This window comes from Calypte anna, chromosome 1, assembly GCF_003957555.1.
Source record: "Calypte anna isolate BGI_N300 chromosome 1, bCalAnn1_v1.p, whole genome shotgun sequence".
NCBI classification, from domain to species: Eukaryota; Metazoa; Chordata; class Aves; order Apodiformes; family Trochilidae; genus Calypte; species Calypte anna.
This window is the reverse complement of record NC_044244.1, coordinates 57,303,266-57,327,816: the sequence shown is the minus strand read 5'-3', so window position 1 is coordinate 57,327,816 and position 24,551 is coordinate 57,303,266. Positions and strand designations below refer to the sequence as shown.

Sequence of the window (24,551 nt, the reverse complement as noted above, 5' to 3'; positions counted from 1 at the left end):
GTGCTGCTAGAATACAGGTAAAGATGAGCTTTTTTTTTGTCCTATACAAAGTATTTCTTAATGCTTTTGCAGTATACCATTCCCAACAAGTACTCATTTAGAAGCATTAAAGCTTTTACAAAGCAGCTGTCTCTACATCAGCAACTTTAATCTTAAGAAATACTTGACAGTTCAAGGTTTTTTCATTATCTGCATAAAGGTATGTTGACTAATACCATTGCTTTGCTGGGAACAATTAAATATTCAACTTCAGATTTTTAAAGATTTAGGCTCTGTGGCTGAAGATTGCTGCCCAGTTTTTCCTGCAAGTCCCAAGACAATTTGATTACACAGGTAAAATTGAAAAAAAATTCCAGGTTGCAAGTATCTCCTGCAACCAAAGGGACATTATAACTAAAGGGACACAGTCACTCACTGTCCTTCCCATCAGCTGTTCAAAGAACCTTAAAGTTGCTCCAAAGAACCAGAGGATTGCTAACCAAGCAGCGCAAGTAGTGCACTTCACCCCTTAGTATGATACTCTTAATGACAGAGTGAGTTGCCTCCTATTCTTCCTCCCTGACACCTGCCAGCACTCTCTCATTTGTAAGCACATTGGAAGACTTCAATAGATACATAATTAATTAAATTTTGACAGAGGTGCCAACCAACAGCCAACAACAACAACTATGCAGCCACACGCTGACTCTTCCACACTGTCCCCAGTGGGGAAGTGAAAAGAATCAGGAAAAAGAAAAAAAAACAAAAAAAGCAAAACTTATGGGTTGAGATAAAGACAGTTTAATAGGACAGAAAAGGAAGAGAAAATAATAAAAAAAAAAGATGATACAAAACAAGTTAGGTACAATGCGAATGCTCAGCACCCACTGACCGATGCCCAGCCCAGCCCCAAGTCAGCAATCCCCACCTCCCCCCCCCAGCTGCCCCCTAGCTTATCCACTGAGCAGGATGTCAGATGGTGATGGTTTGGACAGTCTGGGTCAGCTGTCCTGGCTGTGTCCCCTCCCAGCTCCCTCTGCACTTCAAACCTTCTTGCTGGCAAGGCATGAGAAGCTGAAAAGCTCTTTGCTTGATTCTTAGCGACAACTAAAACATCAGTGTTTTATCAACATTATTTTCATAGTAAATCCAAAACACAGCACTATCCCAGCTGCTAGGAAGAAAATTAACTCTTAAAATTAAACCTGGATGTTTCATGTCTTTGCTACTTGTTTTAAGTGAAAAAATTATTACGTGAAAATAACTCTGTTTAAATTTTAAGTTGCTTGTGGAATAGAAAGTCTTTGTTGATGAAGTCAGGCTTGTTTGCCAAAACTTGAATGCCTGTGGTTACAGGAGATAGATATTTCAAAAAAACTTGGTTTATAAAATTCTGAGATAGCCAGGCAGGAGACAGCCTCTGACCAACAAGCACATGTAAAGATCTATCCTGAAATAATAACTAAATATTGTTTAAAATTGGCAGTCATAGCCAATCCTCATATTACAACTATCAGCTAATTCAATAAATTTATAAAAGTCTCTGTTAATGGAGGGAAACATACCTTCTAAAGAATAGGAGACAGGATTTGAATTCTAAAACATCCTTTGTGTCATTTTACTCCTTTTTTTTTTTTTTTTATTGCACAGAAAGGATAGAGAATAAATGTTTCTGGACACTCACCTACCTAATTAAAAAACTTCTAAAAATCACTTTTTCTCTTGCAAGCCAACGCCTAGTCAATGTATTCTATCAGATACTCTGGATAAATCTGCTGCTTATCAAAGATGACAAAGATAGAAGGGTTTGACAAGTTATCCACACAACTATCATAAAAGTTGTGTTGATCCTTGAATGGAGGCCGAACATAAGAAGATTTGCCCAGAGTGAAATCCCCCACCAGCACCCGTGCCAGAAACATGATCTTGCCGTTTGATTCTTTCTTGCAGTAGTGGTCAGAGTACGATGCATCCCTTGCAAAATAGCTTCCTGCAGAAGAGGCACCAAGATGAGTTGGTAAGACACCGAAATTGCAAGGAAGGAAGTGATACAGTGTGAAAACAAATTCACAAGACAATCCATTAGGCAGATCATGAATGGGTCTTCACTTGTTTTGCATGTCCCTTTCAGTGAACATGACCACTATGTATTTCCTAGGCTTTTATGTTTCACAGCACACACTGAAAAAGCCACACAAGTAATGCATTAAATGTTACCATATTCCCCAAAAAGATTTCCTCCTGACACCAGACATCCACCTGTTCCAATCTCACCCAACCCCCTCTCCTAACAGAGCCTACTCATGTTCATTAGAACATTTCTGAGTGTTGCAAGGTATACATCAGGTTGGATGAGCAGGTAGTCAGTGAGCCTGCCTCTTGGCTATTCTGCTTGGATCAGTGATCCTTTCCTGTACTCAGGCCAATGCAAAGGGATACAATTAGGAAAAGCAAAAAGCCTGTAACTAGGATAGCATTTACATTCCTGAAAAAAACACAAACCCAAATTATGGCATATTGCCTTCCTGTAAGAGCTTGGAGAAAATGGAAGAGAAATCTGGACTCTAGGAGAAACTGGCCTCTCTTAAGCTTGTATTTTCTTGCAAGGACAGACTGGAATATAGAGGCCAAGGTCTTCTTCAAGTATGCCTTAGCTCAAAATAATCATTGTCAAAGTCAGCTATGTTATCCACATCATCACAGACATAAGCCCTCAGTTGGCGGAGTGCCCTTTTTCTAACTTAAGACATCTGCAGTAATTCCTGAGAATTTTTTTAAGCAAGCCTTGGGTTAATGAAAGACAACCTCTAAAAAAAACCTGAAAAACAACCTCTGCCGTAGACTGTCCCATGAAGGCCACAGATCCTCCAGTCAAAGTTCTGCTGACAGATGGCCTCAATGTATCTGCTGCTGGTCCCGTGAAATAAAAGTCTCTCATCCACAGCCTGTCCACCTTTGGTCTTCTTCATTTGTTCCTTCTGCCTGCAAAAAGAAGCAAGATCTTTGCATTTCCATGCAACCCAGACAGGTTCCAGCCATATTAGCACTGAAAAAATTTTACACAAAGATTACATTCTGAAAATCCTTAAGTTAAGGCTTAAACTTTGGGCATAAAGGATATCTTGCTGTCTAGCTACATACAAACGTGCTTCTGTTATACACAAATGCCTCGAGATATTTATTAGCAAAAATGTTTTGTTTCATTCACTGCCTGTTGGGAGAGGGGGAGGAAACTTTGCGTTGCTTTTTTTCTAAATGCAGAAGCTCAAGTTAAGGCTTTCCCTCAGTGACTTGGCACTTTTTTTACTGTTGTTTCAGTTTTGACCAGCTACAAACCCAGTTTTGTGCTAGATGTGATTGATTACCAGCTTCAAGGCTTCAGCGGAAGGCAGCTGTCCTGGACACAGGCCTGGCAGAAGTCAGAACCACTTATTCAGGAGTAAGAATTCCTCCCACAAAGCTCATCTGACTGTTCTGAGCTCTGTGTTTCAACTGAGTTCTGGATATGTCAGTACCTATGATCTACATGTTGATCCTGGCTATTTCACGGGAGGAGTGGAAGCAGACTCTTAAGAGCAGCTGCCTCTCAGGCATGCATTTGTCTATCAAGCACACAGCTAACTGCAGAAACAAGAAACTTCATGCACACATACCAGAGCTGTACTTTACACGTACCATTGAAACAGTTCCCAAAGAGATGGGTTCTGTACTCTCTGAATCTTTTGAATAATGGTTTTGGGCATTGTGCGTTGAAAGTCCATCTTCACTGTCCTATATTCTTCAGAAGAGTGGTCAAGCTTAATCAGCTGTAAGGAAAAGATTAAGAAGCTACTCTCTCTTTTGCTAAATCATAACAATCATAACATCCTACCTAGTGAGCTACTTGAGACCTTTAAAGTCTTTTCTGTGAAGCAGAGGTACAAGCACCAAAAAATACTCTTAATAAAAAGGCAGATTAGAGATTCCTGCTCTGTAAAAGTGAGAACACTAAAAGAACTACAGGTCTTTGTGCAGCCACACAGCCTCTTTTAATATTTGGGCCAAGATACATTTGTATGCAGATATTAAGCAGTACCTAAATACATAGAAGGAATGAGAACATAAATAAAAAATATAATGAAGAATTTATATAGCAGCAAATCTGAGAGTACAACTAAATCCATACTTTTTAAATCTCTACACTCCCTACAACCAATGAACACAAGCTGCACCGACTCTTATGTTTTAAAATAAATTTAAAAGGGTTTATTCAATCAATAATTTTAGGGCAGAGTAGTGACACACTGACACAGTCAGTTCCTTACATGGCACTCCTGGAAGCAAGCAAAGTTTTCTACTTATACATTTTCCCTAGGATTATAAAGAATGTCAATGTTAGCCTTCCTTATTTTCATTGACACTTTCTTGAGGTTTTGCATTTTGCAAGTTAGCAATTTTCAAGCTTCATCTAAGAAAATCTTTTCTGTAGAAACTAGAGTTAACAGATGTGGTGGAGACAGGCAGGAAGTCAGCAAAGGTAAACCATGCAGATGTTAACTGGGTGTGTTGCAAAGATAAACAAGTTCACTCCACTGGAATTATGGTTTGTCTTAACAAACGATCATAGCCTGAACTCTGCTGATTTCAGCAATGCTCCATAGATGTAGAAGAGCCCCCTTGTACACAGCTCGGGGCATGGCTACCCTGACGTTCAGAGGAATGATTTATCCCTGATTTATCAGCAGATGTTGGATATCAAAGCTATATATCTTGTTTTGCTAATACAGCATAAGCTTCAGGCAAATTTGCCAAGCAACAGGATAAACAGTAGCAGTGAAAGACAAAAGTTGCCACTGTTATATTGCCACCATTTTTAGTTAAAACTAGATCTACCTTTGCTTCCAGGTCTGCCTAGTGTGGTATCAGTCCCAAATTTGCCAATACCTCTTCACTAAATTACATAAGAAAAAAGATATAACAAACCTGCATGTGACAAAACTGATAAAGGGGAAACAAAAAAAAGCTCCAGACCTTGAATCCCAGTTCAGGCACAGCAGATTTGTCCCAGTGAGCTGGAATGCTCTTAAACTCTTCTGTATCTTTAGAACCTCTGTACATTACAAGACATTACAAATAGGTAATTAAAACAGAAAAAAAAAATCCCTGTGTTTTATGTACATATAATACTAAACATTTTGGCCAAGTTCAGGGAGAATATAGGCAACTGAACATATTCAGAAATACTTCAAAATTATCTTTTCAGTTCAGGACATGAAAATATTTATTCCATTTATTCATGTCAAGACTTGCAGCAGGAAATAAAATTCCAAACAAGAAAAAAAAATTAGATATAGACTGAACTAAACATGAAAGTAATTCTCTTAGTTCCTAAAGAGTTGAATGTGCACATAAAAGTCCTGCTACACTGGGGTAGCTAAATAAAATTGCATTCAGTATCACATCAGTATGACAGAAATAGGACAGAAACAGTCCTCCCCTCTATTTCCAATTCAGTTTTGATCAGTGTGCTTAGCTGCCCTTTTCTTTGCTGTTCAAGCATGCTACAAGGAAATGTGTAAAAAAGAGCTGGATGTTAAATGCAATTATATCAAACTTCTCCCTCTGCAGACTCCCACCTTTTGTTCCGTTTGCAACAGCTACTACTTTCCCCTCAGACTGCCTGGTTGTTTTCAAAAGAATTGTTTATAAACTTGTACATAGCTTTGAGAAAGAGGGCACGGTCTTAAGTTGTGCCAGGGGAAGTTTAGGTTAGATGTTAGAAAGAATTTCTTTACAGAGAGGGTGATCAAGCATTGGAATGGGCTGCCCAGGGAAGTAGTGGATTCTCCATCCCTGGAGATATTTAAAAAGAGACTGGATGTGGCACTCAGTGCCATGGTCTGGGAACTGCAACGGTGGTTCAAGGGTTGGACTTGATGATCTCTGAGGTCCCTTCCAACCCAGCCAATTCTATGATTCTATGAAAGGGACAGTATGCATAAACATTGTTGCTTCCCACTGAATCAGATGCTCTAATAATACAGCTCCCTACAATCAGCAGCTCCCTACAACACTGCTACATTACAACTATTTTCTATGCTTCCACACTTTCTGTGGCCAAGTCTCAAATTCCTTCACGCTCAAGGCTCCCAGGTTGCTTGAAAACTGCAATACTGCCTCAGCTAAACACTGTTGTAGGAAAAGTAGGTCCCTTTCCATTCAGTTTCTCTTAAAATTGCCTTAACAGCTACTCCTTCATCTTATTTACACCCTTGGAAGCCCCTGCGTTCACAATGCACTAAATCCATCACCTGAGAAAGAGCAGTTGCAGTTTACCTTTTTTTAATCGTTTCTACCTCTTTCTGAGAGACAAATTTAGGTCTTCTGCAAATCGGTCTCTCTGTTGTGTAGCGAAGGTTCTTCTGAGTCATGGCTGGGGGAAGGAAAAAAACCAAACAAACACAAGAAAAAATCCAACCAACCAACCAAAAAACAAAGAAAAATCCAAACAAAAACCCTGAGCAGTCAGAAAGATGTCTTAGAAAGGCTTCATGCTGCAGCAAAACTTTCACTAAGTTGCTTAGTCAAAAATGTTGACAAAAAGGCACCAAGGGTATTTTTTTGTTTCTTTGGGTTCTTTGGGGTGTTTTTTTTTGCTACAGAAAGAGAAATCAGAGCAAATCTGTGAAGAATTTTAGTTTCAGATTTCTTAACTGTAGAGGGAATGACAGACACTGATAGCTGTTTTCCCTTCACTGTTCCATCATCCACACTTAACCTAAAAGGACGAGTGTAAAATAAGTACCTAGTTTTGCTCCATAGATTGCATCCCTTCCTTCTCAATTTGCAATCAGGATACCCCTTTCTAAATGTAGTTGTAGATTTCAAGCCCCATAAGTACAATCTAAAAGCTATCACAGGCCATTCATTTTTATTGACCACCAGAGACAAGTCACAGCAACCTGAATTTTAGAGGCATTTGTCCTGGATCTTGGAACCTTGCATCATACTGAGAGTCAGCAACTAAGAGTCAGCAGTATCCAGGAGAATGAGGCCTCATCTTCAGAGATATACACAAGAAGAAAACAAACAAGCAAACTTCTTGGCACCACCAAGCCTAGATACTCAATTTTTGGAAGACACCTACATTGAGTATGTTTGCCCAAGTTACTAAAAAGCCCAAAGCTTAGCAAAAGAACTGATTTAGTAGGCAACTTTTCCTTCTAAGCCAGAAAAGCTTCCCCAGCCTATAGAGAAGATTACAGCATTGCTTTCAACTGAATCACAACCAATTTATCATGTCCTTTCTGCTCAGGTTTTTTTTGCCACATGGAATAAGTGACAGAGATAGCAATGGAGAGTTGGAGGAAAGGCAACTACACACAAAAAAAAAAAAAAAAAAAAAAAAAATCAGTCTAGCCAGGCTGATTACCACCACCACTGTTCCCCTTGGTCTTTGAAAAGGATACCTGGCCAGGGAACAACATAAAGGACAGTACCTTCACAAGTGGCTTAAATTTCCTGACTTATTAGGAAACACACTCTCCCTGCTATGACATAGTCAAGGTATTTCCTCAGCCTCTATCTAGACAGGGAGAGCTACAAAAACTAAACAGCTACATAGCTCTGGCAATGCTAAGGATTGTCTGGAGCCTACCCATTGCCCAAGTATTCATTTTTCTGAAAGCCAGTGATTAAAAAAGACCAGAAGCTGGCTTGCCAAATCCTTCAGAAGTTTCTCACCATTTGTGTTGGCATCTGGGGAATGACACACTTGGACTTGCTAACAAACATTCTGAAACCCAGCACAAGAACTTCTCAGAAGCTGGCTTGAACAAACAGGAATGCCACTTTGCTTATATGAAATGCAGTTATCCTGAGAATTTTCACAGAAGCTGTCTCTGTAAGCATTGTAGTTCAAAGTCCACATTCCTGTCTTCTATCTTCTGCACTAATATAGTTTAAAACCCCAAAAGACGTGGGAGGGTGAAAACAAACAACCAAACAAAAACCCACAAAGGAAATGGAACCTACTTCCAAAATTTAGTTCATATTGCTGTCTTCCAGCTTTGAAGTTCAGCATTGGAGAACTTTTGCCTAAATAAGCTTTCTCCAGGTCATTACTTGACACAGTGGCAGCTTCATGATCCTTATCCTGTCAGGCCAAAACCAGAGAGAGAAAGAAAGATTCTTGTGGTCTGTTACATACAAGCAAGTTTAAAAACCAACCACTGTCATATGGTATGGTGGCTACAGTATGTATCTGCTTTGGGGCATGATGGCTCTCAGGCAAAAGGCACATCTTAAGCAGCTGAAACTGCCCCTAAAACAATGCAAGCGGTGTTATGACGCTTAAGCTTACACTGCAAAGTGCATGCTGTGTAAACTACTATTGACACCACACATTTCACCAACCAGACCTTTAGCAAAGATGTACAGAATACCACCGAAATCTCAGAGAAGGACGATTGAGTCAGGAGCAATGAAAAGGATGGATTAATGTGATCCTATCTGACATGACTCACTGAAGAATTATTTGTCAGTAATACTTGTGACTCACCAATGAGCATTCCTCTACCTGAACCAATCAAATTCACAGGGAAAAGATCCTAGTAGGCCTCTAAAGTCCATCTGTACAGTATGAGTGAGAGGGAGGGAGAGAGTGACAAAAGTGGGGAGGATATAAACACTGTGTGCTTTTCAGTAGTTCTGCACTTTTAACACAGAGTTGAAAGTCTCCCTGTTTCTTGACACTTACTTTTTTTCCATACTCCTGCCACACGTTATACTCATTTTTCCAGTACCAGATCCATTCTGTTGTAAGAATGAAGTGAGGTGGTTTGGTCACAGAGGAGACTGTAGAGAGACGTCTAATTTTTGAAAATCCGCAGGACATATTCAAAAAACAGATATGTGGCAAGACAGAGCCACTTTCAGTAACACCATTAGTAAATCTATTAAAAAAAAAAAGGAGAGGAAAAAAAATCAGAACTGCTTGCAAACCTTTACACATAGGTTTAGAAGCCCACCACAAATGGGCAATTTAAGCCACTGAAATGCAGAACACAAACCTGCAGTTTCCACAGAAGTCCCGGCTCTGTCTTTTGTCTGTACATATTTTGCACTGCAGTATTAGATCTCACATTGGTTCCATGAGCCTTAACCACTATCAACTGGTAAATCAGTTACATAGGATGTGCAGAACAGTGGAAAACAAATGCAGCCTTCTTGCTAACCAATCATATTCTAAACAGACCACTGTCTTAATTTATGCAAGGCTTCAAAGAGCCTCCAATGTAACTTAAAGAGAGCTAGGAAAACTCTCTAGCATAGGACACAGCACACTGGCAGGACCCCCTTCCCCATAACCTCTTTGTGCTACATAACCAGTTCCAAACTCCTAGAAGTATTTCCATGTTCTTAACACTCTCTGCACCTAAACGTCTCTCTCTTTCCAGGTACACAAGGTATTCTACCAGTTCCATAATATGGGAAAAGGTACAGGAGGCACAAATCTCACGCTCCTTTCCATTCTCCATCTCAAAAGGTGACAGAGAAGGTTACTTCTAATTGTGGGGTCAAGCTGTGTATGGACAAGCACTAACCAAAGACAGATTCCCATGAGTACTAGTGATAAAATTACCATTATCTGCAATTTCCCAGCCATTCTTAATGAGGATTAAGACTTCTTATGGTACCAGCAGTAGGAAGTGTTTATAGAAATTATCACAGCAAAGAATACTAGCATCTATGGGACAGTCACATAAAATAATTGAGGTGGATTCCTGGATTGACCCTCACCAGCAACCAAGTACTCACATAGCTGCCCACTCCCTCTCTCTCCCCAGTGCAACAGAGGGCAGAAAACAGGAAGGGCACAACCAAGAAAAGTTTTGGGTTAATACAATGGCAGTTCAGTGAGTGAAGAAGGAAGGGTGGAACGGTAGTAAATAAATAAATAAATTTTAAAAAGCAAAGCAAATTGCTCCTCACCTCCTCATGCAGTCCACTACCCATGGGTTGAAATGAAAACAGGTTTAATGGAATAATAATAATGAACTAATATTAACCCCAATACCAATACTAATAAAAGACAAAATTCTCCTCAGCTCCAGACAGCAGCTGCAAGCTGTGTGCTCCCAGCAGTGAGGGCTGAAGGCCCAACACTAAACACAAACACTAAACAGTGCAAACTCAATGTTCACAGCCATCGGAGGAGGAGGCCTCTGGTGCAGGACAACAGATGAGGTGGACAGGACCCTCTCAGGAAGGCAGCCACAGTAGAAAAAAAAAACATGCCCCAAACTTCCTGATAGGCAGGATGATATTTATGATACAGAATACTTTGGCTGGACAGCTTGAACCAGCAGCTGCCCTGGGGCTTCATTCCTCCTTGCCCACTGCACCCTGCATTGTTCAAAACTACCCTCAGCCTTGGTCACTATGGAAACCTGCATACCAGAGCTGCATATTAATGAAAACAATGCATCTTATCTCTTTTGTTCTCACAGAACTGGACTCTGCAGTCTCTCAAACTACAGTTTCTCTGAGCAGAAAAACTGATAATTCAGTCCCAGCAAAACCAGGACAGTAAGCTATGATGGATCAGAATTCTGGTAACAGTAGATCAGTAAAGTGAGGTTAGTAAAACTCCAAATGAAACTACTTATGTAAGTAAATTGCTGCAACAGAACTGCAGCAATTTATAGTCACTAAGGATCGAGTCCAATATAGCAAACCCCAAACATTATTAAATTTTATAAGAGTTTATACCTGGCGTTCTTGGGATCACAGTATGCTTTTTCTATTTCTTCCATATTCTTCAAGTCCTTCCAGGTATGACCCTCCAAGATCTGCCATCTATATGGCAAGTGAAAATGAGTTTTGATACACTTGTCTGTAAGTTTGAAAATAAAAAAGTAAGAGACGCGTTATTTTTTACAGGCTATGACAAAAACACCCACATTTGAGGCCTGAGCACCAAGCTGGTGAAAGTATCAAATTCATAGCTATGAGAAGTATTCACCTGTGTAATAACTACAAGCAGTAGCTTACAATTCTGCCCCTGTACTCAGCGCTGGTGAGGCCACACCTCGAGTACTGTGTCCAGTTCTGGGCCCCTCAGTTCAGGAAGGAGATTGAGGTCCTGGAGCAGGTCCAAAGGAGGGCAACCAGGCTGGTGAAGGGACTCGAGCACAGATCCTATGAAGAGAGGCTGAGGGAGCTGGGGCTGTTCAGCCTGGAGAAGAGGAGGCTCAGGGGAGACCTCATCGCTCTCTACAACTCCCTGAAAGGAGGGGGTAGCCAGGGGGGGTTGGTCTCTTTTCCCAGATGACTTTCAACAAGACAAGAGGGCACGGTCTTAAGTTGTGTCAGGGGAAGTTTAGGTTGGATATTAGAAAGAATTTTTTTACAGAGAGAGTGATCAAGCATTGGAATGGGCTGCCCAGGGAAGTAGTGGATTCTCTGTCCCTGGAGATACTTAAAAGAGATTGGATGTGGCACTCAGTGCCATGGTCTAGCAACCACAACGGTGGCTCAAGGGTTGGACTCGATGATCTCTGAGGTCCCTTCCAACCCAGCCAATTCTATGATTCTATGATACTATGATTTTTCAGCATGAGCAAGCAAACTCAAACTTCTAAACTTAAGCAGTTCACTTTCTGTACCTACTTGATTCTGTTTGTGCATCAAAATGGTGAGCAGGAACTCAGTGGTGAAGGACCACTCAGTTTCAGAGACAAAAATTTACAATGAATCTAGATCAAAAGTTTCCCCTTTCTGTCAAAGGCATCTATCAATTTCTCTTTATGAGAAATGGAAAACAGACTGAACTTGCTGCAGTCTCAACCTACCTTTAAAGACACAACTTTTGTACAGATAATATAAACATATCTGTTCCAATTCATCATCATTTGTAGTTGAGGAGTCTTGGCTAGAGCTGCGTTTTCTCTCTAGAGGACAAAATTATAAGACTTATTAGTGCCCTTGGTTTCAACAAGCCCTCTTTTAAGTGCACCTTTGAGCAGTGAAGATGCTGAAACACAGTGTTCATAACAAAGTAACTGCATTCAGCTCCAGAATGACAGTGTAGTCTTTTGATAACCTGGTATACTCAGAAGTCTATTCCTTTATCCATCCTTACTGAACTTGACTTTCCTGTAACTGCTTAATTCATCAGACATAGTTTTTAGCTATCACCACAAAATAAAAATAGAATCCAACGCCTTTATACTTCTGTATGGATTTGAATTAATGGTACTGTATTTAGTTAGCTGTTCCATCATCCAGTGCCATCTGAGAAAGGCAACTGAGATAGGAAAGGAGACCTCTGGATAGAAGTAAAAACAGCCTCAATAAAATAATAACAACAAAATAATATTAATACTTATACTAATATCAAATACACAAAGTTATACTGGGCCCATATGGTGGTCCCAAGCACCACAGCTCCATCGGAAGAGTGATGGTCACAGCAAACAGGAGAGCAGACCTTAGAAGCAGGGCAGCAGGACTCCAGGGATGGCAGCCATCAAGGAAAGAGACCCCTCCCCAGCAAACTTTCCAGTATATAGTCAGTGTGACATTTATGGTATGGAGCACTTCTGTTGGCCAGCTTGGGTCAGCTGCCCTGGCTTTTCCCTCCCCACCGCCCCCCCTCCAGCTTTAGCAACTGGCTAACTCCAAATTGCAAAAGACCTTGATTGCCATGAAAACCTCATACCATAGCTGGATTGAAGCAAAACCAGCCACAGAAGTCTTAAGCCACAGTCTTAAACAAAGTGCCTTATCAATTTTGCTCCCACCAAACTGGGTGCTGCAGTCTTCTTGAAAAATGCATCTTTCCTGAATAGAAAATCGATGCTATGATCCTATGCCAGTGAAACCAGCAAAAGTACTCTCCACAGAGCTGTTCACACTGGCAGCTATAGAACCAGAAGTACCAAAATTTGATACTTTTTAAATCAAAGCATAAGAGAACAACCAAGAGAAAAAGGAACTACAGGGAACATAGCAGGGATGAACAAACAGACTTGGATTTTCCATTCTGTTATCCTTTTCTTTCCTGTTAAATTAAATTATACTTGAAGGAACTTCAAAAGAAAAGAATAAACAAAATACTACATCTCTAAGAAGAAACTAAGGTAGTGCTGTCAGTGAATTCTTGTGTTAAACAACTGCTACACTAAAGAAAAAAATGGGTAGTTTATAATCACACAAGTAATCCCCACCCCTGTTCTTCAACAGTTCTCAACCCTTACGCTTTTTGCCATGAAAAAATTATGCATGTCCTTATTTTCGGTTCCTGTTATGATTCTCTAACCCCAAATTTAAGATCTTTAAAAACCCCAAGAACTTTATTGCTCAGAAATGCATAGTGGCTTGAAATCTACCTCATCAAGACAAATCTGTCAACAAGATAGGTGCAAGGTCCCTCCTAGAAGACACATCAAGATATTAAATTTTCTTTTTCTAAATGACATCTCTTAGAATGTTACATTCACTATAATGATTCTTTTTTTGATGCTTTCTGAAGATGGTACCATTTACCTTTGCACAGTGAAGACTTGGCATTTTCTACATCATTCATGTTCTTGTTGTTATTTTTTATGTCGTACATATTCCTATAAATGGAGGGTAGTTTCTCAATAATGTTTAAGCTCATTCCCAGTTTCTCCAGTTTCTGATGACATTCTGAGTTTAATAAGTTATGGGATCGCTTGCAGCTGTTGCCAAATCTGCACTGGCCCTGCAAAAAGTACTGGCAAATGTGCAGTTTGGTGCAGATCTTTTTATAGGTACAAGATCCGTAAGGTCCGTCACCTTTGTTATAATACAAGCAGACCTTGGGTAGAGAAAAAAAATAATTAAAATTGAAGTACAATATGCTCATACAGACTGTGTTAATTCATGATTTTTAATATTTTACAGCTATGTGTTTACACCTGTATTTAAGACTTACACTATTCTTTGTTGTTTTCCAGATTATTATTTAGCAGTTTCTTCTTTGACTGCTAATGTTTAGAAAGATGTTTCAACAGAAACAATCTGAAAGACATTCTTAAGCAGAGGGGATTTTGCTCTAAGTCACATAAATCTAGGGGAGTGAATTTTTTATTGTGTCATTACCCAAATTCTTTAGTTTTAAAGTTTTGGAATAGTAAATCTTTTTTAGCTGAATTTGATGGTAAGAAGTACTGTATCTGGCTGGGACAGAGTTAACTCTCTCAATTGCAGTCTATGCACTGCAGTGTTTTGGATTTGTGACCAAACCAGTGTTGATAACACAGCAATGTTTTGCCTACTGCTGAGCAGTGCTTGCACAGTGTCAAGGTTTCTGCTCTTTGGCACTCTATCTCCTCCACCCTGAGGCAGGCTGGAAGCAGAGAAGAAACTGAGACAGGACAGAGCTGGAACAGCTAGCCCCGACTGGTCAAAGGGATATTCCATATCATAATATCATGCTACAATTTAAAAAGAAAAAATGAGGCAGGGGGAGGGGGAGACAGAGGGCAGAGGTGGCTCCTAGCTTAGAGACTTGCTGGATATTGGTCTTCTTATGGGAGGTGGTCACTAATTTCCTTTTAACAGTTGTTTCCTCCCATCTTTACTCCACATGCTAAACTTACTTTTATCCCCACTCACAAGTTGTGTCACTTTTTTTGTTGTTGTTGTTTGTTTGTTTTGTTTTGGTTTTTTTAGGTTTTTTTCCTCTTTCCTGTCCTGCTGGGGCCAGGGGAGAAAGGGAGGGAGCAAGCCAAAGCTGTTCAAGAGCTGTAGCTGCCAGCTAAATACTTGAACAGATTCAAACCACCACAGGTAGTGCAGATTTAAGGTTTCAGATTTGCCTTATGGTAACCAAATTGTTACCCAACATCTCTAGCCACCATCAAGCCTCTTCTACTTTGTGATGCTCGCTAAAACATAAGGCTAAGAAACGGTGTTGGGTTTGTATGGCAGGGCCTTGGTAACCAGGGAGAGGCTTACAGGAGTGACTCCTGTAAGAAGGTGCTGGCAGCTTTCCTGGCTCCAAATTGGACCTGCCCCTAGACAGGGCCAAGCAAGGGTGATTAATACCTCTGTGTAAACAAGAAGAGGAAAGGGAAACTACTAAAGAACCTACAAGTGAGAGAAGACAGGGAGGTGAAAGCAATACTTGTGCAGGGACAAAGGTCAGTGAGTATGGAGAGGCACTAGAGCAGAAGCAGAGATTCCCCTGCAGCCCATGGTGAGACAGCAACCTGTCACCCTGCAGCCCATGGAGGACACCATACCAGGGGAGGTGGCTGCCCCAGAAATAGCTGTGATTCTGTGGGAAGCCTATGCTGGAACAGTCCATTCCTGAAGGACTGCACCTTATGGGAGGGATTCACATCTGAGGAGTTAATGAAGAACTCCGTCCCATGGGCGGGACTCCAGGCTGGAGCAGGGGAAGTGAGAAGTCCTCCCTCAAAGGAGGAAGGAGTGGCAAAAGACTTGTAATGAACTGACCACAACTCCATCACCATCTGCACTTCAAAGTGAAGGACATAGAGAAATCAGGAGGGAAGTAATTTGGCATGGGAAGAAAGTAAGGATGGGGGAAGGTTTAGGCTTGTTTTTTTAAAAATTGGTTTTTGGGTTTTTTGGTTTTTTTTCCTCGTCACTGTCCTGCTCTGATTTGACTGGTGACACACTAAACCAATTTTTTCACCAAGCTGAGTCTGTTTTGTTTGTGATCACAACTGGTGAGTGAACTCTCCCTTGTCCTTGTCCCAACCCTAGAGCTTTTCACTGTATTTTCTCCTCCCCATCCAACAGTGGGAGGAGGAGTGAGTGAGCAGCCATGTAGATCTTTGCTGCCAGCTGGGCCCAAACTACAGGAGAAACTCACAATACTACTCACCTCTGGTAAGAGGGAATCATCATTTTGAAGCAGAAGCTGGCGAAGTTCATCACTGTTGAGATTCTGAAGTCCAAGTTGGTTAAGAACACAGACATTGTGGCCTGCATAGAAGTTGTGAACAAACCTGCATTCCTTCCTACAAGTTAAGAAACCCAATGCAAAACTATTGTAAGAAACTCCCAATTTTATTACCCTAACTACATCACACTAAACAGCTGAAAAAGTGAAATTATAGCTAATTTCAGAAAAATCTGTAGCACTCCTTTATAAAGTAATTGTGTGATTTGCTAAAAGAGTACATAATTAGTCTGAGGATAATTGCCACGCTATTTCTGCTTTCCAGTAATTTGCCAATCAGTGTAGTTGGACAACATTGGCATTTTTGACCTGGGGCTAACAAACGCCAAAACTCCAGAGTAAAACACTCCCCCTCACACTGATGAGCAGAATCACCAACCTCGGGCACGTGTGCGAGGAAGGAGGGGGGGGCAAAGCTTTCCCCCCCCCACGGGCCCACACATGGGTGTGGGTGTGTATGGAGAGGGGCGGGGGAAGGGGTAAGCGGGAGCCAGGGAGGAACTGGTGCAACACGAAGCCTGTGAAACAATAGCTTCCGCTTTTCTCTGGACCAAAGAAACCAGAACAAAAATCCGAAAGGAAAAAAAAAAAGGGGGGGGTGGCTGGGGGAGTGAGGTGGGGGAAGAGCCTTTCCGATGCGGAAAAAAAGTGCAACGAGGACTCTCTTGAAGCCTCCTTCCACTGAAGGGGGCACCCCGAGCAACAACCCGAGGCAGACCCCTCCCTTCACCCCACGGGTCAAGCCGGGCACAGGACCAAGCTTCCCGCCTCCACCTGCCCGCACCCAGAGAGGCGAAAGCGGTCGCAGCCCGAACCCCCCCGCTCTGTGCTACCACGCAGGGCAGAGCCGCGGTCAGCGCCGGCGAGAGAAGGGAGGGAGGGTCCCGCTGGCAGCCCCGGGGGGGAGAGGCGGCGATAGCGGCGCCCCGGCTGCTCTCCGTGCCCCACTCCTCACCTCGCCAGCTGGTTGCGACAGAGCCCCATCAGGTGGTACTTGCAGAAATGCAGCCGCCCGCACCTCCCCTCGCAGCCGGTGCCGTAGTCCTGGCACAGCCGCAGGGGGCTGGTAGCCACCACCACCGTCACAAGCCCCCCCGCTGCTCCCGCCTGGCCGGGCCGCCGCACCAGCGTGAACCTCTGAGAATCCTGCAGCACCCGGCCCAGATGTTCCGCCGTCGTGTGCCGGTCCAGCAGCCGCCGCTGCAGCTCGTCCTTCTCCAAGCAGCCGCCGCTAGCGCACAGCTCCCGCAGCGCTCGGGAGGTACACTCCACGGCCATCACCGAAGCTTATTTCCCCGGACGGAAGGCGGAACCCGCCCGGCTCCTCCCCGGGATGCTCCTTCCGAAGGAGCCGGGAAACGAAAACGAAACTAACGGTGCGGGCCACGGGTGGGTTGTGGCCAGGAAGCGGAGGTGGCTGCCCCGGAGCCCCAGTCCGAGCCGGATGCTCCTGCCCTCCTGTGCCACCAGGTGCTGCGGCTGGTTCTTGGGTTGGGTTGGGCCGGGCTTGCCTCTCGCTCAAGCCTCCCTGGGAGGACAGGTTGGGCTTGATGGTCATCATAGAGGTCTTTTTCAACCTTAATGATTCTATGAATCTATGGCAGCCCAGAGGGGAAGAGGCCGTGGCCGCACACTGCTCCCGAGGCTGGAGTCACCATTTTCCTGCTGAGGTGCTCCCAGAAACCCAGGGTCACACAAAGGCTTTGAAATCGCTTCGGTGAGGTTTGGGATGTGGTTTGCTTTGGTTTTCTCGACTTTGTGTGCAGGGAGTGAGACATGCAGTGATACTTTGTTAGGGGCCTTTGCTTCTCTTCTCCTGATGATTTTTTGGGATATAAAAGCCATTTTTAACCAAATTTTACCAAAAAGAGGTGGCATCTGCAAGGATACACATTTCCTATAGGAATAAGAGGACCATTGGAGAAGAGGGGCTGCAGCAAAGTCTCCTTCACCACCTTTAATTGTAGAAAGAAAGCTGATGTGTGAATTCAGCCTCAGGCACCAGGAAAAAAAGCAGTTGAGGTTTTTGACCTGTGTCAATTTTCTGATGGTAGTTTTCTGATGCTACATCATGAAGGTCACTCTTATGCTCCTTTCTTTTGTTGTCTAAGCTAAAAGTTCAGTCACACATTTCTGCTGGATAAGCAAGTGCCCTGGTTGTCATGGTTGTAGTACCACCTCCTGCACAGTGTCACTGATGCTGCTGCATCCTCGCACTGCAGCTGTGGCACAAGACCATGGCCAAGCAATGTTCTCACCTCTAGGAGCTCACAAACTCCTTAGAATGGGCACCATCTCTCTTAAGTGCCTTCCTCTTTGGGTCATTTAATCACTTTTGGTGCTGCACAATATTGACTCAAAATGAGAAACTAGACAAGTAAATCGAACAGAAGAACATCTATACTAGGTCATTTAGAGGTTCATATAGATTTGTAGCCTGCCTCTGACAGGCCACCAACAGATGCCTAGAAGGGAATATGAGAAGCTGTAGCATCACTGTCCTTCATCCATCCTTTCCATTGTTCACTGATTAGATTTCCTGAAACACAGGAAAAGTCCTATTTACTTTCTTCTTAGAGTTTCTGATTTTCTGCCCACTGATCATTATTCCCCTGTGTCATCTCTTTTATAAATGGAAAATTTTGGTCTGTTTTTATCTGTTTTATGGAAGAAATTCCATAGCTTGAGCTATCTTTGTCATCCTTTGCTGCCTTAAAACAGCCTTCCTTAAGAAGCAGACCTGAAGATGGTATGAAAGATATGAGTGCATCGAATGCGCAGAGTAAACATTTGATGTTTTTTATTTTGTCCTATGTTGCTTTCCTAATAATTCCTACTGTTTGATTTTGTTGGTTACTTTTGAGGGTAGAGTGTCACTGTTAATTTAGAGATCTCAAATTCACAGCACAACATACTCTGTAAATTGAGGCTTATTAGGAAAGAAGACAAACAAGGATGTTAAACAAGGGCTCGGTCCCCTTTCGTACAGACTTGTCTGAAATTTGAGTTCACTAGCTCATCACTGCATTAATTCATGAAGTTGCTGACTCACAAGTTGTCTAATCCATAACTCATATACCTAAGAGCAAAATGGTTACCTACCTGTGGGTGACAGTACTTATATTTCCTTCTTCGTTGCAGTGTGGGCATCCCCTGTATCACACCAGGAAGCACAAAAGTCTCAGCACTTTGGCTGCTGCTGTTGGATCAGTTTCAAAAGCTTTTCAGGTGAGCTGATGGTATTTAGACCTCACAGGCTCGAAGTTTGATCTCTGCCATTTCTGTAAATTGGTAGATTATGAAGAACCATCCAGAGAATTAATATGCAAGAATACAGGAGATGATGGCTTCAGGTGACAAGAAGCTGCAGGTGACAATGGCTTCATAATGACCTTTATCCCTTCCTGTCCTTCTTGTTGCTCTCTTTTTGACTCAGCATATGAGGGAACAGACAGACACAAGTGAGGTGGTGGTGTCATAGAATTACATCTTTTTCCCTAGATCTCATTTGTGACCTCTCAGAGTTCAGAAGCCAATACTATCCACATGAAGATAGGATAGTTCTTGCCTTCTTGTTTAAATCTACATTGAATTTAAGGTGCCATTTTGTCATCAAGTGTTCTATAGGGTCTTCTAGCAATTCTCCATCTTTTGCCTTAATTACTGTTTTCCAAACAATACAAAGTTCTTGGCAAACTTGAGGACTGCCTTGTTCTTTGTTCCTGTTGGTTTATGAGTATGTTGAACGCTGGAAGCCTGAGCAGGCCTGCACTGGAGGACTGCCCTCTGCTGGGAAGAACTTTTGGAAATCTAAAAGCCATCTGCATGAAGTCTTCTGACCCTTGTTAATGCCTGCAAATAGTTCCAGTGTTTTCTGAAGTATAAATTTAAAAAGACCATTTTCCTTAGTATTCTCTATTTCCGACACCTTCTGTTCCAAATTATAGTTTTCAGTCATTTGGCTTCCTGTTCTGCAATTCCCTGGATACCCCCTGAAGTCCAGGTGCCACATTCGTGGCCAGGCAATTGTGACAGATCACACACCACAGAGAAGAACTGACAGAATCATAGAACAGTTGAAGATCAGAGGAGGTCAACTGGTCCAAACCCAAACTGAGCTATTTCCTCTCTGAGTTGTTCAGAACAGGGTTGACTGACTCCTAACTTTGGCATGTTGCTGATTTTTTTCAACCTGTGGGATTGCTATTTGTACTGCCACATCAGTAGGAGGTACCTTGACTAAACCATCACTTAGGGTACCCTCTCATAGTCACAACCAGCACTGAAGCCAGCATGGACTAGACAGGTCCTGCTCTCGCCAGAAGGCCTCCATTTAGGGCCCTAAGCACATCCTATCTAGTTGGCTCCTAACCTCTCACATCTGAAGTACCTGTCTCAGCATCACTGTGTGGTCCAGGTAGTGGTTTGAACGGCATCTCCCCTCCATCCTTTTATTCCTCATGCTTCTGAGAAACAACACTCACTTGGCAGAAATATGACATTTCTTTTCATCATAAAATGATTTCAATGTGCTGGTGTGTGTACCACAAGGAAGTTCATATTGCTGTTCCTGATTTGCAGTTAGAATGTTGTAGGGTTCTTTTAGGCTCTCAAGCAGAGATATAGTTCTGTCTCTTTTCATGTGAACAAAAGTAAAACTAGAAAAACAGTCAGTGATTGATGCAGAGAGATTTACAGAGATGCATTTGAATTTAAATACCTTCCCATCCTGGGACACATACTTGAAATAAATCATAACTTATTCCTTCTTACACAAGTTTCTTATAGTTTGTTTTGTGGCATGTTCCTCAGGAAGAAAAAAAGTACCTCTTTGATTTGATAGAACTTCCCCACCTATGAATTATATATAAGCAAAAATGTATTTTCTCCTTCAGAATTTTCTGCTAATGGAAAAGTCAGTTTTTATTTGTAAAATTAAGCACCTCCAATGTAAGAATGGGTTACAGGAGACCTGTGGGGCATGTAAGACACATAAGCAGCTCCTCTTCACCTGTCAAATACCATAATTAAAGGTAAGGCTGGAACTATTTTCTTAAATGCCATTGTAGTATAATTGCATGTAAGCTATGCTACCTACAGTTTATGACTGCTTTGTGCATTAGATCTATAATAAGCTCCCTTAAAACAGTTCTTATGGTTCCTGAACAGCTGCTGGACTCAGAGCAAGTAGGTTTTTAATAACAGTGAGACTTAAGGTAGTGCAGTTTCATTGAGCCACCCTTGCTGACATCTGATGTATTGTGGTATGAAAACTTTTCTAGAAATTTTCAAGTGCCAATCATTAGACTAATGTCTTTATTTTAGGAAGAGTTGGTGGGTAATTATGTTAATTTGAATTGTGATGCAATTTCATAATCTTGCATGCACTGATCTTCAAAATACAGTAACTGAATTGTTTTCCTGTGAATTTTTGCACACATCTTTAAAATACCCATTATTGTAACATTACATAGTACCCAGCTTCCTGCTCCATTCATCTGCTTTAGTCCTTTTCCTAGCTAGCACGGTGAAGCTCCTAGCTTTGTGTTGTCTGTTCTGGAAGATGATGTAAGGAAAATGGTCAGAACAAGTCAGATTTAGATACAGTTGTGAGTTAGAATGTTTGCTTGCTAATGATTTTGATTGCCTCTCAACCTGCTTTTAAACAAGTGTTCAGAGGGCTAATAATTTTCCCAGTGATGGTCTGACAGCACGGTCATTTTAAACACTTTGCTAAACCTTCAGTGATTATTTTCTGCAACTGGTCTGATAATAATGACTGCTATTTGTTGAACATATAAAATTGTATGTGTTCCTTTCCAAGTTAAGTAAAGTTGGTTCCTTCACCTTATTAATGATAATCGGTATGTGGCATCAGCAGGTGACAAGTTAAGGTAAATAGTCATTATGAGCCCCATTGCTGTCCCTGCATTTTCCCATGCACATCAATTTATTGCTAACCATGATCACTTATAACAGTTCATTACAATTTTAACACAGTCAGTTCTTGTGCAGTAAAGATGTGAACAATATCTACTGATGTAAAAAGTGCCCAACTTTTTCCTGTTGGGATGTTGAAAGTCCTGATTGCATTAACAATTCATAATGCCCTAATGTCATTCCCCATGTGTGCCCCAAGACTGTCCCATATATTTAATAACAATTGCATTCATCACTTCCTGAATTTGACTGTTAAGATAGTTGCTATTACTTTGACTTTTGTGGTGCAGCATCAGCTAACAATCTCAGTTTACTTTCATACCCATTTGTGACGTCTACCACCAACATTTGGGCTTCCTTAACAAATACTATGTCAGGTTTATAGAATTAATTTTTGTTATCTTTTAATAGCAGTTCTTTAAATACTATCCTTTCTTTTTATGCTCTTCAGATAATAATTCACATGATTGGTTGTGTCTTGAACCATAGGACAATATCCAATAATATGAGAGAAAGTTTCATTGCCCACCTGACAGTGCCAATGTAAGTTGAGTGTCTTGTCTGCCCCTCAAGAAACTCTTGCAAGATGTCCACTCATCTCAGTTGCAAAGCCACGAGGAGCTGCCTGTGTGAAATGCCTCTGTAATTAACTATCCACTTTTTACTGATTTTATCCTTCTCAGAGCTGGAAATCCCACAGCCCTGGGGAAGCAGCTTGGCTTCGATCGTAAATTCTTACTTCCACTACTCACAGAATTTCAGAAAGATAGTTACTGGTGCAGGCATCTCCCATTCTGATGTTAGTTTCTCACTACCTTCTTCCTCTTATATTACCACAGCCACTTCTTGGATCTCATATTAGATGGTATTTTATCCTTACCTACTCCTGTGGTAAACTGTAGTTGTTAAAATCCTTTCTCAGTGTCCTCCTGCCATCCAAAGTCTGTGCAATTCTGTGTGTTTTTTCAGGCTTGTAAATTGAGGATCAGTCCCAAGAGTCTGGTAGTACCCAAATCTCCCTCCCTAGTGCTGGAATATAGGATGGCATCACAAGTACTGGTTGGTAGAGGTAATCATTCCTTGACAGATATCAAATTCTCAAGCCCAGAGTTTCCAAGTACATAGCCTTTATGTCAGCTTGCTCTGCTAAATAGATCAGTTGTGGAACAGTGTATCCTTTCAAGCTGTCTATTTTCTGAAATAGTTTTAATGGGGCCCTTCCAGTCTGATATAGCCATCCTTTGTTCTTTTCCATTAATTCTGGTTTTGATATATCAGTCCATGGGGCGATACAGAATCCCAAATACTTCTCAGAACTCCCATGTTCAATCATATTGAGGGAGGATCATCCAAGGATGACAGTCATTGATCATACATAAGTCTTTTGTAGGCTGGATGTAAAAGCCGTAACACTTCTCCCCTTCTGTCTTAAAGCCAGCTAGATCACAAAAAAAAAAAAAAAATCTCATATTTTTCTCCATTCCCTCCCATGACCCACTCAACAGTACCACGTTGTCCACAAATGCTGTAGTTAATGTTTTTAAGTGTTTGTATTATTTCCATGTACTACTCTCATTTCTTCACTTATGACTTGTATTTATGAAATCTGGATTAATTGGCAACATGTCTGCATAACAAGCCTACAGCTACAGTCCCAAGAGTTTCCTAGTGGCAGACTAAACCAGCAATCAACCAGCCTGCAACTGGTACGTGTACCTGCAATTCAAAAGCAAGAAACTGGAAATTCTGTTCTGCTGCAGTACACCAGACTGTGGGGCTGTTGGCTGTCCCAGAGATATAGCAGCTTCTGCAAAGAGCAGTATTAATTCTCATTTTCTACAGTTACTTTCAGATATTGTCAGGATGGACAGTATATAAGACAAGCTCTCTATTTAATGAGAAGAATCCAGCCTATTATTATATGCAAGAATTCATATTGTGTACAGTTTGCTTTGCTGCATAAATATGTTTCAAGTAGCCTTGCTCCTGAAAATAAAAATAATTTGGGGGCTGAAAATTCACAGTATAGCTATCATAGAATCATAGAATTGGCTGGGTTGGAAGGGACCTCAGAGATCATAGAGTCCAACCCTTGAACCACCATCGTGGTTACCAGACCATGGCACTGAGTGCCACATCCAGTCTCTTTTTAAATATCTCCAGGGATGGAGAATCCACTACTTCCCTGGGCAGCCCATTCCAATGTCTGATCACCCTCTCCATAAAGAAATGCTTTCTAATATCCAACCTAAACCTCCCCTGGCACAACCTGAGACTGCGCCCTCTTGTCTTGCTGAGAGTTGCCTGGGAAAAGAGACCAACCCCCCCCTGGCTACCCCCTCCTTTCAGGGAGTTGTAGAGAGTGATGAGGTCTCCCCTGAGCCTCCTCTTCTCCAGGCTGAACACCCCCAGCTCCCTCAGCCTCTCCTCATAGGGTCTGTGCTCGAGTCCCTTCACCAGCCTGGTTGCCCTCCTTTGGACCTGCTCCAGGACCTCAATCTCCTTCCTGAACTGAGGGGCCCAGAACTGGACACAGGACTCGAGATGTGGCCTCACCAGCGCTGAGTACATGGGCAATATTGTCATTTCTCATTGGCATACTATAGTTACTTGGTGCAGGTGCAAAATGTCAGTTTATTGCGTAAGCCATAGCCTTTTTTTCTCTCAGCTTCATGCCCTCAAAAGAGGT

General features: G+C 41.9%; 1 protein-coding gene across 2 annotated transcripts; it reads right to left on the bottom strand.

Annotated features, from left to right (window-relative positions):
- Positions 1-1,003: 1,003 nt before the first annotated feature.
- Positions 1,004-17,301, bottom strand: LOC103529516 (protein mono-ADP-ribosyltransferase PARP12). Of its 2 annotated transcripts, none has more exons than XM_030468191.1 (12): positions 16,878-17,301; positions 15,845-15,980; positions 13,510-13,804; positions 11,814-11,912; positions 10,732-10,855; positions 8,717-8,912; positions 7,993-8,113; positions 6,295-6,391; positions 4,990-5,068; positions 3,655-3,785; positions 2,810-2,961; positions 1,004-1,969 (listed from the first exon to the last, which is right to left on the bottom strand). In XM_030468191.1, exons 1-12 carry the CDS (start codon positions 17,198-17,200, stop codon positions 1,716-1,718), a joined length of 2,007 nt encoding a protein of 668 aa, XP_030324051.1. In that variant the 5' UTR covers positions 17,201-17,301; the 3' UTR covers positions 1,004-1,715. The 2 variants fall into 2 exon arrangements, with proteins under 2 accessions (XP_030324051.1, XP_030324058.1); XM_030468198.1 differs by having other exon boundaries at positions 17,058-17,301.
- Between the last annotated feature and the right edge of the window lie 7,250 nt (positions 17,302-24,551).